Source organism: Danio aesculapii, chromosome 19 (genome assembly GCF_903798145.1).
Source record: "Danio aesculapii chromosome 19, fDanAes4.1, whole genome shotgun sequence".
Lineage (NCBI taxonomy): Eukaryota > Metazoa > Chordata > Actinopteri > Cypriniformes > Danionidae > Danio > Danio aesculapii.
In genome coordinates, this window is record NC_079453.1 from 6,214,915 (window position 1) to 6,232,871 (window position 17,957).

General features: G+C 36.5%; 1 protein-coding gene across 1 annotated transcript in view; it reads left to right on the forward strand.

The window, feature by feature from the left end:
- The window catches only part of ppp1r1b (protein phosphatase 1, regulatory (inhibitor) subunit 1B), a 62,832-nt gene that overhangs the window by 36,442 nt on the left and 8,433 nt on the right, over positions 1-17,957 (forward strand). The window contains exons 2-3 of the mRNA XM_056480027.1: positions 8,241-8,324; positions 10,097-10,172. Of these exons, the coding sequence (XP_056336002.1) occupies positions 8,241-8,324; positions 10,097-10,172 (160 nt within the window). The remainder of the gene's footprint in view (positions 1-8,240; positions 8,325-10,096; positions 10,173-17,957) is intronic.

Genomic DNA, 17,957 nt, shown 5'->3' on the forward strand with positions numbered 1-17,957 from the left:
CTAAAGACCATGGCCTCTAATGTCTGTCGCTAGTGCACCTTTAGAAGTCAGAGGAGTGAAGTTTTCCAGCATAGCACTTTGCTAGCTGGCCTTCATTACACTCACTCACATACCAGACGAGCCCCCAAGTGTAACCCACTGGTCCTACTGCACCCAACCCAGTCTGAGCTGGGATCGAACCATCGATTCTTTGTCGATAGGTTGCTCTAACAAGTAAGCTAAAGACCATGGCCTCTAATGTCTGCCGCTAGAGCATCTTTAGAGATCAGAGGAGTGAGGTTTACCTGCATTACACTTTGCTAGCTGTCCTCCGTTACTCTCACCCCCTAAACCTCGCTCCCATCCCGGACGAGCCCCCAAGTGTAACCCACCAATCCTACTGCACCCAACCCAGTCTGAGCTGGGATCAAACTGGCGATTCTTTTATGGGAGTAGGTTGCTTTAAAAAGGAGGCTAAAGACCATGTCCTCTAGCGTCTGTCACTAGAGCACCTTTATAGACCAGAGTATTGAGATTTACCTACACAGCACTTCCATAGCTGGCCTCCGTTACACTCACAACCCCTAAACCTCACTCCCATACAGGATGAGCTCTCAAGTGTAACCCGCCAGTCCTACTGCACCCAACCCGGTCTAAGCTGGGATCGAACCGGTGATTCTTTGTATGGGTGTTGGTTGCTCTAATAGGGAGGCTAAAGACCATGGCCTCTAAAATCTGTTGCTAGAGCACCTTTAGAGGTCAGAGGAGTGAGGTTTACCTGCATACCACTTCACTAGCTGGCTTCCGTTACACTCACTAGAATACTGGATGAGCCCCCAAGTGTAACCCACTGGTCCTACTGCACTCAACCCAGTCTTAGCTGGGATCAAACCGTTGATTCTTTGCATGGGAGTCGGTTGCTCTAACAAGGAGGCTAAAGACCATGGCCTCTAATGTCTGTCGCTAGAGCATCTTTAGAGGTCAGAGGAGTGAGGCTTACCTGCATAGCACTTTACTCTCACCCCCTAAACCTCACTCCCATACTACTACATCCTACTACACCCAACCCGGTCTGAGCTGGGATCGAACTGGCTTTAGAGGTCAGAGAAGTACACAAGAAGTATTTACAAATAATAATGTTCATAATTTTCACAGAGAGGTTTGCTCTAACTGTTGGATCCTAGTAGGCCTTGTTGTTAAAGCGACATTAAAAAAGACATCACAAAAAATACCTCAAAATGCTTATCGCTTTGATGTCAATTGGCTACTTTGATATCAAAATGACCTTAAACTGACATCAAAAGACATCCGAAAATCAATATACAGGACTGTCTTGTAATTTTTTTTAATGCCAATTTTAGATGTCAAGTTGACGTCATTTTGACATCAAGGTAGTTTGGGATTGAAGCTTTCATTTTGTGTTGTTAGTTTAGTCGTCAAAACGACATCAATGTGTGGATGTCAAATAGACGTCAAGGCTTTGACATCAAGTTGATTAGCATTTCTAACATGTTTTTGACGTCAGCGTCAATTTGATGATGTTTTCATGGACATAGCACAACCCAACATAGAAAAGTTTCCACAAGCTGTCCCTGATGTTGCTATACGGCTGGCAGTGTGTTCTAAGTACTTTATGGTGTTATATTTGGTTACCAGGATGTTTGGATTGGTTGCTAAGGTGCTATCCTTATTAGTTTTTAGCATGTGTTTACTATGACATTGCTTGCAGACCTAATTCTGCTAGTTATTATTATATTTATGTAAAACATCTGATGCACATTAGGCTGTTACAAGAGACAAAATCATAAATATCTAGTTTACTTGCTTCAAATAAATCATTGGCATGAATGTTTCCTCCTCAAGAGTGCTCGCTTTATCAGCCAAGAGACCTTATAAATATGACCTTGTCTCCAGGCAAACTGATATTCTTGGAATTTTTGTAAAGTCACTCAGCCTGATTAGACTTTAATGTGTAATATGCATGGGACGCTCAGTGAACAGACAGTGAGCTGTGTCATCTAGGCTGAGACTGCAGGAATTATTGAATAGTGCAGACACACGCATGCCAGTTTTGAGAGCATAATAACAGATGCAGCCAATTAGGTCAAATGCTAACGCACAACCAACGTTGAAAAAGGCCGGAGATGGAGTAGTTTTCTAAATTGCATAACCCATTTTTCAGTGTGAGATGGAAGACGGTCTTTTATGCGGTTGAAGTCAGAATTATTAGCCCTCCTGTGAATTTTCTTTGTCAAATATTTCCCAAATGGTGTTTAAGAGAGCAAGGAATTTTTCACAGTATTTCTTATAATATTTTTTTTTCTGGAGAAAGTCTTATTTGTTTTATTTATGCTAGAATAAAAGCAGTTTATATATATATAAATATTATTACACACTCATCCCCCTAAACCTCAATCCCATCCCGGACAAGCCCCCAAGTGTAACCCACTGGTCCTACTGCACCCAACCCGGTCTGAGCTGGCGATTCTTTATATGGGAGTCAGTTGCTCTAATAAGGAGGCTAAGCAGCACAAGGCCTCCTTTACAAATATAATGTTCATAATTATCACAGAGAGGTTTGACTGTTGGATCCTACACTGTAAAACCCAACAGCCAACTTGATCAAATGAAATGAAATGAGTGTAGTTAACTCAAACTTTACTGAAAAAATAACGTTAAGGGTAATGAGTTAATTAAATACCTCATTACTTCAACTTAAATATAGAAAGTTCACAGTACTCGTATAGATTAGTTTTTTAACTCAAATGGTTTGTTGCAATCGGTTTCCTCAAATGGTTTGAGTTGCCTTAACTTATTGGGTTTTACAGTACTCAGTTGGTTTGAGTTCTCTTCATTCACTCAAAAGAAATATTATTTTTTGCTCGTTCAAACTACTTATTTAAAATAAGCTGAAACAACACAATTCTTGAGATTTCATTCGGACAACTTGTTTTTTGTTCAATCTACATAAATTTGTTAAAAGTGTTAAGCTAACTTAATCAATTTGTGTTGGGACAACATGAATGTATTGTGTGGAACCCTGCATTTTTTACTGTGTTTATTGGGGTTTACTGTGCTTAAATTGCTTTGTTTACTCAAATGGATTAAGTTCACAGTACTCATTAGGGTTAGTTTTGGAACTCAAATGGTTTGTTGCAATTGATTTCCTCAAACGGTTTGAGTAACCTTAACTTTTTGGATTTTAAAGTGTAGTGGGCCTTGTTGTCGAAACGACATCACAAACACATCACAAAAAATACCTCAAAAATGCTTATCGGTTTGATGTCAGTTCATTACTTTGAAGTCAAAACGACATTAAACTGACATTAAAAGACATCCAAAATCAATATACAGGACTGTCTTGTAATGTTTTTTTTTTTTTGGACTTATTTTTGATGCCAATTTTAGATGTGAAGTTGATGTCATTTTGACATCAAGGTAGTTTACATGCATTGTAAGGATATAAAATCCATTGGAATTGAAGCTTTCGGATGAATAAAACTTTTCTTATATTTTATAATACATTTTGTGTCATTATTTTGGTGGTCAAAACAGCATGGTGTTAGAATAAAAGCAGTTTTTCAGTTTTTAAAAACCATTATAAGATGAATATTATTAGCCCCCTTAAGCTATATTTTTTTCGATTGTCCAAAGAACAAACTATCGTTATACAATGACTTGTTTAATTACCCTAAGTTGTCCAATAAACCTAGTCAAGCCTTTAAATGTCACTTTAAACTGAGTACTAGTATCTAGTCAAATATAAAAATATCAAGTCAAATATTATGTACTGTTATCATGGCAAAGATCAGTTATTAGAAACGAGCTATTAGAACTATAATGTTTAGAAATGTGTTGGAAAAATCTTCTTTTCGTTAAACAGAAATTGGGGAAAATGTGCAGGAGGGATAATAATTCTGACTATGTACAACTATAGTCTTTTTTTTAGCTTGCTCACAGTTCTGAGAAAAACTTTCTGCATGACTGGCTCCACAAAAAAACGTCATCAGAGTTAGCAAACAATACAAAAGCCATGTTTTGTTTCACTCCCACGGTGTCGCACCATCTCTGAACAAATGTTAATTTTGTGAAGGTCGACAAGCCTCTCCTTGCGGAGGAAGATTTGGAAAGGAACACTTTGTTTTCTCCAGTGCTCTGTGAACTCGACTGCGCTCCAGTGCAGCTGAAGAACATGCAGGTGGACTTGTGGAAAGTTCAAAGGAGGGGTGATCTTTGAGCTTGTTGCTCACATTCAGAAATTCACTTTTTTTGTATTGTTTTTTGTGTGTATATGTGTATGTATATACAGTTGAAGTCAGAATTATTAGTCCTCCTGAATTATTAGCCCTCCTGTATATTTTCCCCCAATTTCTGTTTAACGGAAAGAATGTAATAGTTTTAATAACTCCTTTCTAATAACTGATTTATTTTATCTTTGCCATGATGACAGTAAATAATATTTAGCAAGAGAATAACCGTATTCTCTTGCATACATCTCCGTCACTCGGCTAAAATGTAACCCACAAGCTAGCAAAATGAGTAAGAAACGCCTTCTTAGTTGTTTTAGGAAACAAGTTTGCATGTATCTCACAGTTTAGCTCCAACCTTGATGAAATTCACCCTGAAACTCACTAATATTCCTGAATTAGCTTGCGCAGGTGGGTTTGATTAGTGTTGGAGCTAAACTGTGCAGAAAAGTGCGCCTCCAGGGTCAGAACAGAGAGCAGTTCTGGTGGGATCCTTCAAGGCTTCCAGTCCTCTTTGAAGGTTCTTTAGAAATCTCTAATCTAAATGTTCTGTTGTGAAATAGCTTTAAAGGTCAAAAACACTGAATCTTCAAATCCAATTTTCAAGTATTCAGTATTTGTTTGTTGAAATGTTCTGGTTAATTGGTTAAATTACATGTACGCTTTTAAAAATCAAAGCCCAAGATGGAGTTTTCACAATGATTTTCGCAAAGAACTTTTCAGAGAACATTATCTTGAGGAATATTTGAATAATGTGAAGATCTTTTGTGAAATCAAACATTTCTATGGATGTTAAAAGTTCTTAAAAGTTAAAATAACTCCCACTAGCTGGGTTTTCATCACCCTGTGTTAATGCACATTGTGAAGTATCGCATTAGAAACGAGTGATAGAAATGTCAGATTTAGAATAAAAATCCCTTAATGTGCAAAAGGTTTTTGTACTCGACTGAGGTGGTTTTGAACTTGCTCAAAAAAGGATTGAGGCAAATAATGGGAAATGGAAACACATTTGCTGACAAACTCTCTACTGATGTAGTGAACACGACAACCCCATGACTCCTTTATGTCACCCTTGTTTACTGTTGGTTACTATGGGCCCGTTTCCACTGAGTGGTTTGGTACGGTTTTATGGCCGTTTCCACTGTCAAAAGGCGTACCGAACCGAACCGTACCGTACCACTTTTTCGGCACCCTTTTGAAAGGGTACCAAACACCAGAAAGGGTACCAAAAGGCGGAGCTAGATGCGCAGCTGAATGCTATTGGTTTACAGAGAGGCGTCATTCGACTACGCAACAAGCCAGAATGAAAACAAAAAAAACCCGCCATGTTCAAAATACACAGCGAGAGATTATAGTGGAATTATAAATACATATAATAACGAGCCATGGTCGATCCGGGCTCAAACAAACCTTGTCGTCATCTTGATGAACAGCCACAAAGCCAAGAAGAAGAGCAGATTTACCCTGTGCCCCGTAATTTTTCGCTTTCTTGCTAGCGCTCGCGCGCGTCTAACATTATATCTGAAATAACAAACTTCTTGAGCTGATGATAATAACCTGCGCTTGATTATTGACGTGCTTTTGAAACCCGATCTTGTCAGACACTGACAAACGCGAGAGTGAAGCGCGAAGAAACAAAGGAGAAGCCGGAAAAAAAGGAGCACATTATTTTTCAGCAAACATGAACAAACTGCCTTGTTTAACTATTATCTTCACCTTTTGGACTAATATGAACTCAGAATGATGGAATTGTTCTCTAACAGAGGCTACATGTGCTGCTGAAGATTACAGACACAGATAAGAGGTTTTCACTGACTGTAGGCTATATTTTGTGTTGTTTTGAACCTAAATACGGACGAACTGTCTGCTGTGTGTAGTTCTTCTGTAGTTGGTAACATATCGGAGACTGTAAGGGGCTGTGTGTGTTAATATATGTTCATTTATTTAGTTATTTAATATAATTACAGATGTTACAGTAGGCTGTTTCGCACTGTCATTGATCTGCAGTTATAATCAACTCATGTTCATTGAAAAGTTAGTAATAAACATTTCTACACAAGTATTTGTGTGTAAAGCATCTGTGTTGTGAGAAGAGCTTTTTATATGATATGTGAGCAACCCGTACAGCTTTATTGTAGACATTTCCTTGAGCGAGAATGACGTCGACTGAAACTTTCTGTCATACACCACGCCCACCAAAAGGGTACCCTTGGTAGTGGAAACACAAGCCTGATAAAGGTGACCCGTACCAAACTGAACCGTACCGTACCGTACCAGTCAGTGGAAACGAGCCATTAGTTACCAATACTGTAGTGAGCTGCTCTAACATTGATTGAAGCGCACCTAATTCGCATTTGGGATATTTTTTGCGCATCCACAAAGAACATAATTTTTCAACAAACCACCTTTTTATTGTGTAAAAAACATTTGAAAGAACTAGTTAATGAATTTACTAACATAAACAAACTTTTAGTAATACAGTAATTATCTTCGTTGACTTTAGTTAATGTTAAGCATATTTCAGGGGTGTTGCCAGTGGGGAAAAGGGGACAAAGTGCATAGGACCCATGCAAAAAATCAGGGGCCCTTCAACGACAAGCGGAAGACCCCCAGCCACCCCCTCCCACCCACTCTTCACTTTTGGTGATCGCACATCCATCCCTACCACATTAACCCCACCCAACGATCTTTACATTCAGCGATCGATCGCAACACCATCCATCCCCCTTTCCTTTAGCCAATCTCATTGGCCCAAAATTGCTGGCTACGCCCCTGGTAACATTAGGTAATGTTAGTTCACTTGAACTCATAGTGCATTAATGCTAAATGTTATTTATCAACTTAATGTTTTAAGTTGGTATCTAAGTTAAGATTGTCTTTTTTCCCCCTTTCATGACGTACATCCATTGAAATGGTTTCTGAATTTTAAAAAAATTAGGGTGGTGTATGATTTTGTCCTTTGGGAACTGATTGAATTGTTGGAAGCTGATTGTTGATAACAAAATGGAGGGAAATATTGGAAGATTGGAATAGCAGTTTGCACTCAGTTGTGGTGGGTTACTGTCCACAGGAATCACCATCGGCAAAGGGGAAATTGATGTGGGAATCCCTTGTGATGCTCACATGAATTACTCTCCTGTTCTCCTTTTGGTGAACTGTCATCATTCGTGAACTATTAAACATTTCGTTGCCTTGTACTTGTACATGTGTGATGACAATAAATTGAATCTAATCTAATCTAATCTATAGCTTTACACTGAAATTGCAAATTTGAAGATTTTGCCAAAATGCATGTCAGAAATGAGGAGAGTAGTTGAGGAAGAGTTCAGTACTTTTAAGCTTCTTGTACCACAAAGCCACTTTTTCCATTTGTGTCCTTGTACATTGGTAGATATGGTGTAATGGTGGAAGCCGTAGGGGTTCATTTGGAGGCAGATATATTTCACTGGCAGATATTTTTCACTGATTTCACATGTCGTTTTTTGGCCAAGATGTCACATATATTCGATGTGATGACATATATTCAAAATGCCCTCATTAAAGTCAACATCTAGAACAGGCTTTCCCAAATGGGGATATTGCAGGGGAGTTTGTCGGAGCTTGCAGTGGAAATATGAGTGTGTATGTGACTAATGTAAAAATGTTATCAAGCGCTAATGTAAAATGGTTCATTATATGTAATATTTTAATAAAAATATACGAAAAATACAGCTGAAGTCAAAATTATTATCTGCCCTGTATATTTCCCCCCTAGTGTTTAACAGAAAGAGTTTTCAACACATTTCTAAATATAATAGTTTTAATAGGTAATTTCTAATACCTGATTTATTTTATCTTTGCCATGATGACAGTACATAATATTTCACTAGATATGTTTCAAGATACTAGTATTCAGCTTAAAGTGAATTTAAAGGCTTAACTAGGTTAATGAGGCAAGTTATGGTAATTAGTGATTGTATAACAATGGTTTGTTCTGTAGGCAAACTAAAAATGCTGCTTTTGTTGTTGTTTTAGATTCGACGGCGAAGACCCACGCCGGCCACTTTGTTTAAAGTAGCCGATCAAACATCTCCTGAGGACGACATTACCTCCCATCAGGTAAACCACAGCGCCACCTCAGTTCTGGAGGTTACACTGCATTCATCATACATTTGACCATTTCAATGTGGTGATGTCATTGGCCCATGAACATTTCCTGCTTGTCAAACTATTTTATAACTGTAACAAGAGGAAATTTAATCATACATTTGCATTAAAATAGCTCTCATAGCATCATTTATTAATATGTGGACCTTTTTGTATTTGAAGTAGCTATAGAAATTAAAAACGTAAAACAGGAAACACGTAAGGACCATTGCTGTTGTTTACATCCATCAAAATGGTCACTGTAATAATTTCTCTCTATAGACATTGTAGTATAAGAAATCCAAAATTATTTATATTCTTGTCTGTCATTTAAAATGTTTTTATATAGTTCATTTTTATTATTCAGCCAAACAATAATGAATGCACTCATATTTAAATGGTTCTGTTACATAGCCAATATGACTTCATAGTATGATAAAATGAATATACAGAATCATTATGTATTGAGGGCAGCACGGTGGCGCAGTGGGTAGCGCAATCGCCTTACAGCAAGAAGATCACTGGTTCGAGCCTCGGCTGGGTCAGCTGGCATTTCTGTGTGGAGTTTGCATGTTCTCCCCATGTTGGCGTGGGTTTCCTCCGGGGTGCTCCAGTTTCCCCCACAGTCCAAAAACATATACTTTTACACTAGCTATATATTTTTATTTCAATATATAATCAGTTATCAGTTATTATACTAATAATTTCAAAATTTACTCAATTTTTTATGTATTATTATCATTATAAATAATAAATTATTATTATTATTAATATTAATATTTGTTATGTATTAGTAGTATTATATATTCAGTATTATGTTGCGTAACTTAATGTTTATGTAATATTTTGTGTATTTTTTAATAGTATATATTTTATTTGATTATTGTACATTTGTCTCATCAATAGTATCTGTGATCATATCAACATGGAATACATTTGTTCATACATTATTACATTCTGATATTGTATTGTGTTTCTGTATAAATAATGCATGTTTATTTAATATTTAAGGACATTCTTATTGCCAAATAAATATTTGTGTTGGGTTGTCCCTTTATTGTGTGTGTATGTTTGTATATATATATATATATATATATATATATATATATATACATATATACATATATATACACACACACACACACATATATATATATATATATATATATAGTTGAAGTCAGAATTATTAGAAATTTTCACAGTATGTCTGATAATGTTTTTTCTTCTAGAGAGAAAGTCTTATTTGTTTTATTTCGGCTAGAATAAAAGCAGTTCTTAATTTTTTAAAAACCATTTTAAGGTCAATATTATTAGCCCCTTTAAGCTATATATTTTTTCGATAGTCTACAGAACAAACCATGGTTATTCAATAACTTACCCAATTACCCCAACTTGCCTATACCTAATTAACTTAGTTAAGTCTTTAAATGTCACTTTAGGCTGTATAGAAATGTCTTGAAAAATATCTAGTCAAATATTATTTACTGTCATCATGGCAAAGATAAAATAAATGAGTTATTAGAAATGAGTTATTAAAACTATTATGTTCAGAAATGTGTTGAAAAAATTATCTCGCCGTTAAACAGAAATTGGGGGAAAAAATCAACAGGGGGGCGAATAATTCTGACTTCAACTGTTTGTATGACTGTTTAAAACCACTGTTCATACATATATTTATTTAGACGTCTATTAAATTGTACATGTTTTATATATACATGAATACTGTTTTTATCAACTATCTTTAGTGGGTTGTTGGAGAGAATGGCGTCCTCAAACCAAAGCGAATCAACCCAAATATCTACCAGCCACCATCATTAAAAGGTAAAAGCTTGTTGTTTTGCTTATAAAATTATAGCTATTCCTTTGGTATTGTGCATATTTATTAGATGTATATATGTATATATATATATATATATATATATATATATATATATATATATATATATATATATATATATATAGTTTCTGAAGACTTTCCTGCACTGTGCCAACCCAGGGTTTAAAAAAAATCTCCACTCCAAGTGTGTTTTCCCCATTTCAGAGTGTGTGTGTGTGTGTGTGTGTGTGTGTGTGTGTGTGTGTGTGTGTGTGTGTGTGTGTGTGTGTGTGTGTGTGTGAGATTAGAGATGGTGACAGCTGTGATGGGTGTGAGTCTGTGCCGCTCTGGATCATCCAGGATTACAGCAGATAGCATACAGCTGCAAACACACACACACACACACACACACACACACACACACACACATACGCACACACGCACACGCACACACACACACACACACGCACACACACACACACACACGCACACACACACACACACACACACACACACAGAGTTTTAGAGGACAGGCGTCCATCAGACCAGAGCACTAAAAGATTGTGACCCACTGAGGACAATCTAGATTACTAGATTATGTCAACATAACAGAGCTGCTGTTTTCCTTTTTAGCTTAGCTTTAGAGGTACTTTCAATGACAACTAAATAACTGGCAAAAAAATGTTTTTCCTGAATTTAAAGTATGTGATTTGAGCTATAAAAGTAAGTGAAATTACTCTAATATTGAATTTACAGTTTTTTTACAGACACTAGGACACATTTCTCAATACTTACAGTTGGTCACTTTTGCAAAACTCTCCACACAATTCTCCTAACTGACTGTCAGCTTGGCAAAGCAGTTCATTTCACATTCATCCCAAAACACTCTATTCAGGTCTCAAATAAACGCATTCTTCCAGAACACTATAGCAAAGGTTGACTGCCGACAAACACACTTGTCACCCACAAAACCATGAGCTAAAAAACACTTACAATATGTAGCATCACACAGTGTTTTCTTGTGTAAAACAAGGACACATCTCTGTCTATAATTGCTATAAATATATTGTTTATAACTGCAATTTATGTTATGTTCTTGTCTGTCATTTAAAATGTTTTTATATAGTTCATTTTTATTATTCAGCCAAACAATAATGAATGCACTCATATTTAAATGGTTCTGTTTCATAGCCAATATGACTTCATAGTATGATTAAATTGTGACACAGAATCATTATGTATTGAGGGCAGAACGGTGGCGCAGTGGGTAGCACAATCGCCTCACAGCAAGAAGATTGCTGGTTCGAGCCTTGGCTGGGTCAGTTGGCATTTCTGTGTGGAGTTTGCATGTTTTCCCCATATTGGCGGTGGGTTTCCTCCGGGGTGCTCCAGTTTCCCCCACAGTCCAAAAACATATATTTTTACACTAGCTATATATTTTTATTTTAATATATAATCAGGTATATATATATATATATATATATATATATATGTACACAACAGTTACAAAATTCATTGGTAAAATTTTAATCAAACGATAGAAACAAAAACCAAATCAATAACTAATAGATACAATCACAGTAATTACAGATACTAATAACTTCAAAATTGACCCTTTATTAATTTTTATGTATTAGTGTCATTATTAATAATAAATTATTATTATTATTATTATTAATATTAATAATCATATTTTGTTATGTATTAGTAGTATTATATATTCAGTATTATGTTTTGTAAAGGACACATCTCTGTTTATAATTGCAATAAATATATTGTTTATAACTGCAATATATGTTAATGGAATGATTCAGACATGATGCAGAAATTCTCAATATTTTATGTCGTTTATTTATTTTTATTTGTTTGCACTAAGTAATTCCAAAATACAAGAATTTGTGTACACACCATCCACTGATGCAGACACAATAGTAATGCTGATCTGCCTGATTAAACTGCATTTTTAGATTTGCAATATGTTCCAGTAAAATATCGCTGTTGAATTGTTGCTGTCGTCTTCAGTTTTGCTTGATGTTATTGTTTTGAACAGAAGTTTAACAGTTTTGAAAATAGTAAGCACATGCAAAATATCCTGTACGTACAATGATTTTTGGCAGTCGTTGTGTCTGAGTGAGAAAAGAATTCATGAAAATTGAGAGATGTAGTCATTGAATGCATTTTGTGCCAATACAATGAGAATTGATCCTCAGTTTAGCCCACATAGACTTCTGTTGTGCTTACTATGTGAAGAGTTTTGCAAAAGAGACCTACAGTAAGTATTGAGAAATATGTCCTAGCATCTGTAAAAAAAACTGTAACAGCATTCAATAAAGGTGGTGTAAAAAAATAGTAGAATTAACAATTAATTGACTAAGTTAATTGTTAACTTAACTTAACTAAGTTAATTGTTAACTAATTGTTAACTTAACTCCCGACTCTTCACCATAACTTTTCAATCCAGATGGATGGAGCAACCATCACTGCATCCAAAATGGTAAAAAGCCTTGGAGTAACGATTGATGACCAACTGAACTTCTCTGAGCACATTTCTAGAACTGCTCGATCTTGCAGATTCGCACTCTACAACATCAGAAAGGTCCGACCCTTCCTATCTGAACATACTGCTCAACTCATTGTTCAAGCTCTTGTCCTCTCCAAACTGGACTATTGCAACTCTCTGCTAGCCGGGCTACCAGCTAGTTCTATCAAACCTCTTCAGCTGCTTCAGAACGCAGCAGCACGAGTGGTCTTTGATGAACCCAAAAGAGCACATGTCACTCCGCTACTCACCCGTTTGCACTGGCTGCCAGTTGCTGCCCGCATCAAATTCAAAGCTCTGATGTTTGCTTACAAAGTGACCTATAGCTTGGCTCCTTCATATCTGCTCTCACTTCTGCAGATTTATGTGCCCTCCAGAAACTTGCGTTCTGTGAATGAACGTCGCCTCGTTGTTCCATCCCAAAGAGGGAAGAAATCACTTTCCCGAACTCTCACATTCAATCTGCCCAGTTGGTGGAATGAACTCCCTAACTGCATCAGAACAGCAGAGTCACTTGCTGTCTTCAAGAAACGACTAAAAACGCAACTGTTTAGTCTCCACTTTCCTTCCTAATCTGCAACTGCCTCTCTGGCTATACCACTGTGCCCTCTTTCTCTCTCTCTCTCTCTCTCTCAAAAAAAAATTTCTACTAATGTTTTGCTTCTTAGACTTTTACACACCTGAAACTTGTCTATAGCACTTGCTCACTGCTGCTCTTATAGTTGTGTGAATTGCTTCCTTGTCCTCATTTGTAAGTCGCTTTGGATAAAAGCGTCTGCTAAATGACTAAATGTAAATGTAAAGTAAAAGCAAGCACACTGAAAAATGAGGTCTGCTGTTTGTTCGAACTACTTATTTCAAATGAGCTGAAGCAACACAATTCTTGAGGTTTTTTTTTGCGACAACTTAATTGTTTTATGTTCAATCCACTTACATTTGTAAAATCTAATAAGTTAACTTAATTCCCTCATGCTTTCCCAACACAAATCGGTTGTGTGGAACCCAGAATATTTTCAGTGCAGCGCATTAAATTAAATATGAAAGTTTGATGTAGAAAATACTGAAATATATTCCTAAGTAAAAATAAACACACATTTTTAAAGATTATATTACAGTGCACTCCTGCTTATCTAATATATACTTAACTCATTTTTCCTTCAGCTTTGTCCCTTTATTTATCAGGGGTCGTCACAGCGGAATGAACCACCAACTAATCCAGCATACGTTTTACACTGCGGATGCCCATACAGCCACAACCCAGTATTGGGAAATATACTTATCACAGTAAAAGAAGAAATTCAAGCAGTTTATCATAAAATAGTCATTCATAATAATCTAAATCTGAGTTTGCATGTTCTCCCCGTGTTCGTGTGGTTTCCTCCGGGTGCTCCGGTTTCCCCCACAGTCCAAAAACATGCGCAATAGGTGAATTGGGTAAGATAAATTGTCTGTTGTGTATGTGTGTGAATGGGAGTGTATAGGTGTTTCCCAGTAATGGGTTGCGGCTGGAAGGGCATTCACTGCGTAAAACATGATGGATAAGTTGGTGGTTCATTCCGCGGTGGCGACCCCAGATTAATAAAGGGACTAAACCAAAAAGAAAATGAATGAATAATCTAAATCATAATAATATTCTTCATAATTCATCTAAATGGGCAACACAGTGGCGCAGTGGGTAGCGCTGTCGACTGACAGCAAGAAGGTCGCCGGTTCGAGTCCTGGCTGGACCAGTTGGCATTTCTGTGTGGAGACATGTTCTCCCAGTGTTGGCGTGGGTTTCCTCCGGGTGCTCCGGTTTCCCCCACAGTCCAAACACATGCGCTATAGTTGAATTGGATGAAATAAATTCGCCATAGTGTATGTGTGTGTGAATGTGAGAGTGTATGGGTGTTTCCCAGTACTGGGTTGCATCCGCTGTGTGAAAAATATGCTGGAATAGTTGGTAGTTCCTCTGATAAATCACAGACTCAGCATAAATAAAATTAATGAATGAATTTATCTAAATATTACAGTATGTCATAACTAGTAACAGATTCAGTATGTTATGCGTACTCAATTTCTTTCCTCAAAATATTAATTGAATTGTTGTTGTTTTTTTTAAGTTGGCCCCACCCTGACTTAAACTTTAAAAGTTTGCAATATTGACTAGATAAAGTACTCTTCATTTAACATATTTTAATATATTTATGCAGATTTTAAAACTTTATTTATTTTTTGTTCTTACAATATTTTATTTATTGGTGTTTAGCAATGTGTGTGATCCTATATGCATTTTATTTATTTTATTTTATTTTTAACAGTTAAAATGAATAACACTGAAAATCTTTAAATGAGTTTGTTCTGTTAAACCCCTGGTCTTTGGTAAAAAAAAAAAAAAAACTGTATGTATACCAAATAAATGTGTTTTAGCACAAGCTATGAGAACACAACATTAAATCATGCACACTTGTGTTGTCCATGGTGAGCAATGACACGAAACAAATGTGAAACTAATTTAATCTAGCTGAAATATTTGGCAACCACTGCATCCAGATGCATTTTACAAGAAAACAATTTTTTTGGATGGTACTCTCAAATCTGACAAACAAAATGATTTAGATTTAATGGTTTGGCTTTTCATGTATTTTCAAAAATATGTATTTCATCTAAAAGTTATAAATTACATTTTTATTTGTGCTATTAATGATAAACATATCAAATTTCTCTTATTTAATCTGCCAAGTGTTGTGTCTAAAAAAACTAAACAAACCAACATAAGCTCATTCTAAAAACGTAGCCCTATATACATTTCTGGAGATTGCGAATTATGTAGCCAGAAGAACACATGGCTGCATTTCATCTTTAAAATGAACACTACGGGGCAGTATGACGCTGTTTCTTTTTGTGCAATCAGCTGACCGCTTGCCTCCGTGTGGATGGCTTTCCCTCTGTTACCAGTTTGTCCAGTTAGCTCGCCATGTACGTCGGCAGATTGAGACGCAGAGAGGTAAAGAACACTTCCAGAAAGCAGTTAAGACAAAAAACAGAAGCTAAAAAATAAAATAAATAAGTAAATAACAGGATGAGAATGTGGTAAAATCTGAAAAAACATGGTAAAAACCTGGTAAGGGCTTTTCTTTTTCTGGATTGCTTTTTAAAACAGTTGGTTGGGTTTAAGGAAGTGAGTGGGCGGGTCAATCAGTGCTTTTGAAAACACTATTGGTTGGGTTTAGGAAGCGGAGGGTGGTTCAGTTGATCGGTCAGTCAGTCAGTCGACAGTGACCTCTGGTGGATTGACGCGAGAAAAGCAAGTGCGAATAGCACTCGAGGGAGAAATTTGAGACCTCAGAAATGTATATAGGGCTACCTTTCTCCAGAAATGTATATAGAGCTACGTTTCTCCAGAAATGTATATAGGGCTACGTTTCTCCAGAAATGTATTTAGGGCTAAGTTTCTCCAGAAATGTATATAGGGCTAAGTTTCTCCAGAAATGTATATAGGGCTACGTTTCTCCAGAAATGTATATAGGGCTACGTTTCTCCAGAAATGTATATAGGGCTACGTTTCTCCAGAAATGTTATATAAAGGGCTACGTTTCTCCAGGAATGTATATAGGGCTACGTTTCTCCAGAAATGTATATAGGGCTACGTTTCTCCAGAAATGTATATAGAGCTACGTTTCTCCAGAAATGTATATAGGGCTACGTTTCTCCAGAAATGTATATAGGGCTACGATTCTCCAGAAATGTATATAGAGCTACGTTTCTCCAGAAATGTATATAGGGCTAAGTTTCTCCAGAAATGTATATAGGGCTACGTTTCTCCAGAAGTGTGTATAGGGCTACGTTTCTCCAGAAATGTATATAGGGCTACGTTTCTCCAGAAGTGTATATAGGGCTACGTTTCTCTAGAAATGTATATAGGGCTAAGTTTCTCCACAAATGTATATAGAGCTACGTTTCTCCAGAAATGTTATATAAAGGGCTACGTTTCTCCAGGAATGTATATAGGGCTACGTTTCTCCAGAAGTGTATATAGGGCTAAGTTTCTCCAGAAATGTATATAGGACTAAGTTTCTCCAGAAATGTATATAGGGCTACGTTTCTTGAGAAATGTATATAGGGCTACGTTTCTCAAGAAATGTATATAGGGCTAAGTTTCTCCAGAAATGTATATAGGGCTAGTTTTCTTCAGAAATGTATATAGGGCTACGTTTCTCCAGAAATGTATATAGGGCTAAGTTTCTCCAGAAATGTATATAGAGCTACCTTTCTCCAGAAATGTATATAGGGCTACGTTTCTCCACAAATGTATATAGAGCTACGTTTCTCCAGAAATGTTATATAAAGGGCTACGTTTCTCCAGGAATGTATATAGGGCTACGTTTCTCCAGAAGTGTATATAGGGCTAAGTTTCTCCAGAAATGTATATAGGGCTAAGTTTCTCCAGAAATGTATATAGGGCTACGTTTCTTGAGAAATGTATATAGGGCTACGTTTCTCAAGAAATGTATATAGGGCTAAGTTTCTCCAGAAATGTATATAGGGCTAGTTTTCTTCAGAAATGTATATAGGGCTACGTTTCTCCAGAAATGTATATAGGGCTAAGTTTCTCCAGAAATGTATATAGAGCTACCTTTCTCCAGAAATGTATATAGGGCTACGTTTCTCCAGAAATGTATATAGGGCTACGTTTCTCCAGAAATGTATATAGAGCTACCTTTCTCCAGAAATGTATATAGGGCTAGGTTTCTCAAGAAATGTATATAGGGCTAAGTTTCTCCAGAAATGTATATAGGGCTAGTTTTCTTCAGAAATGTATATAGGGCTACGTTTCTCCAGAAATGTATATAGGGCTAAGTTTCTCCAGAAATGTATATAGAGCTACCTTTCTCCAGAAATGTATATAGGGCTACGTTTCTCCAGAAATGTATATAGGGCTACGTTTCTCCAGAAATGTATATAGAGCTACCTTTCTCCAGAAATGTATATAGGGCTAGGTTTCTCAAGAAATGTATATAGGGCTAAGTTTCTCCAGAAATGTATATAGAGCTACCTTTCTCCAGAAATGTATATAGGGCTAGGTTTCTCAAGAAATGTATATAGGGCTAAGTTTCTCCAGAAATGTATATAGGGCTAAGTTTCTCCAGAAATGTATATAGGGCTACGTTTCTCCAGAAATGTATATAGGGCTACGTTTCTCCAGAAATGTATATAGTGCTATGTTTCTCCAGAAATGTATATAGAGCTACGTTTCTCCAGGAGTGAATAT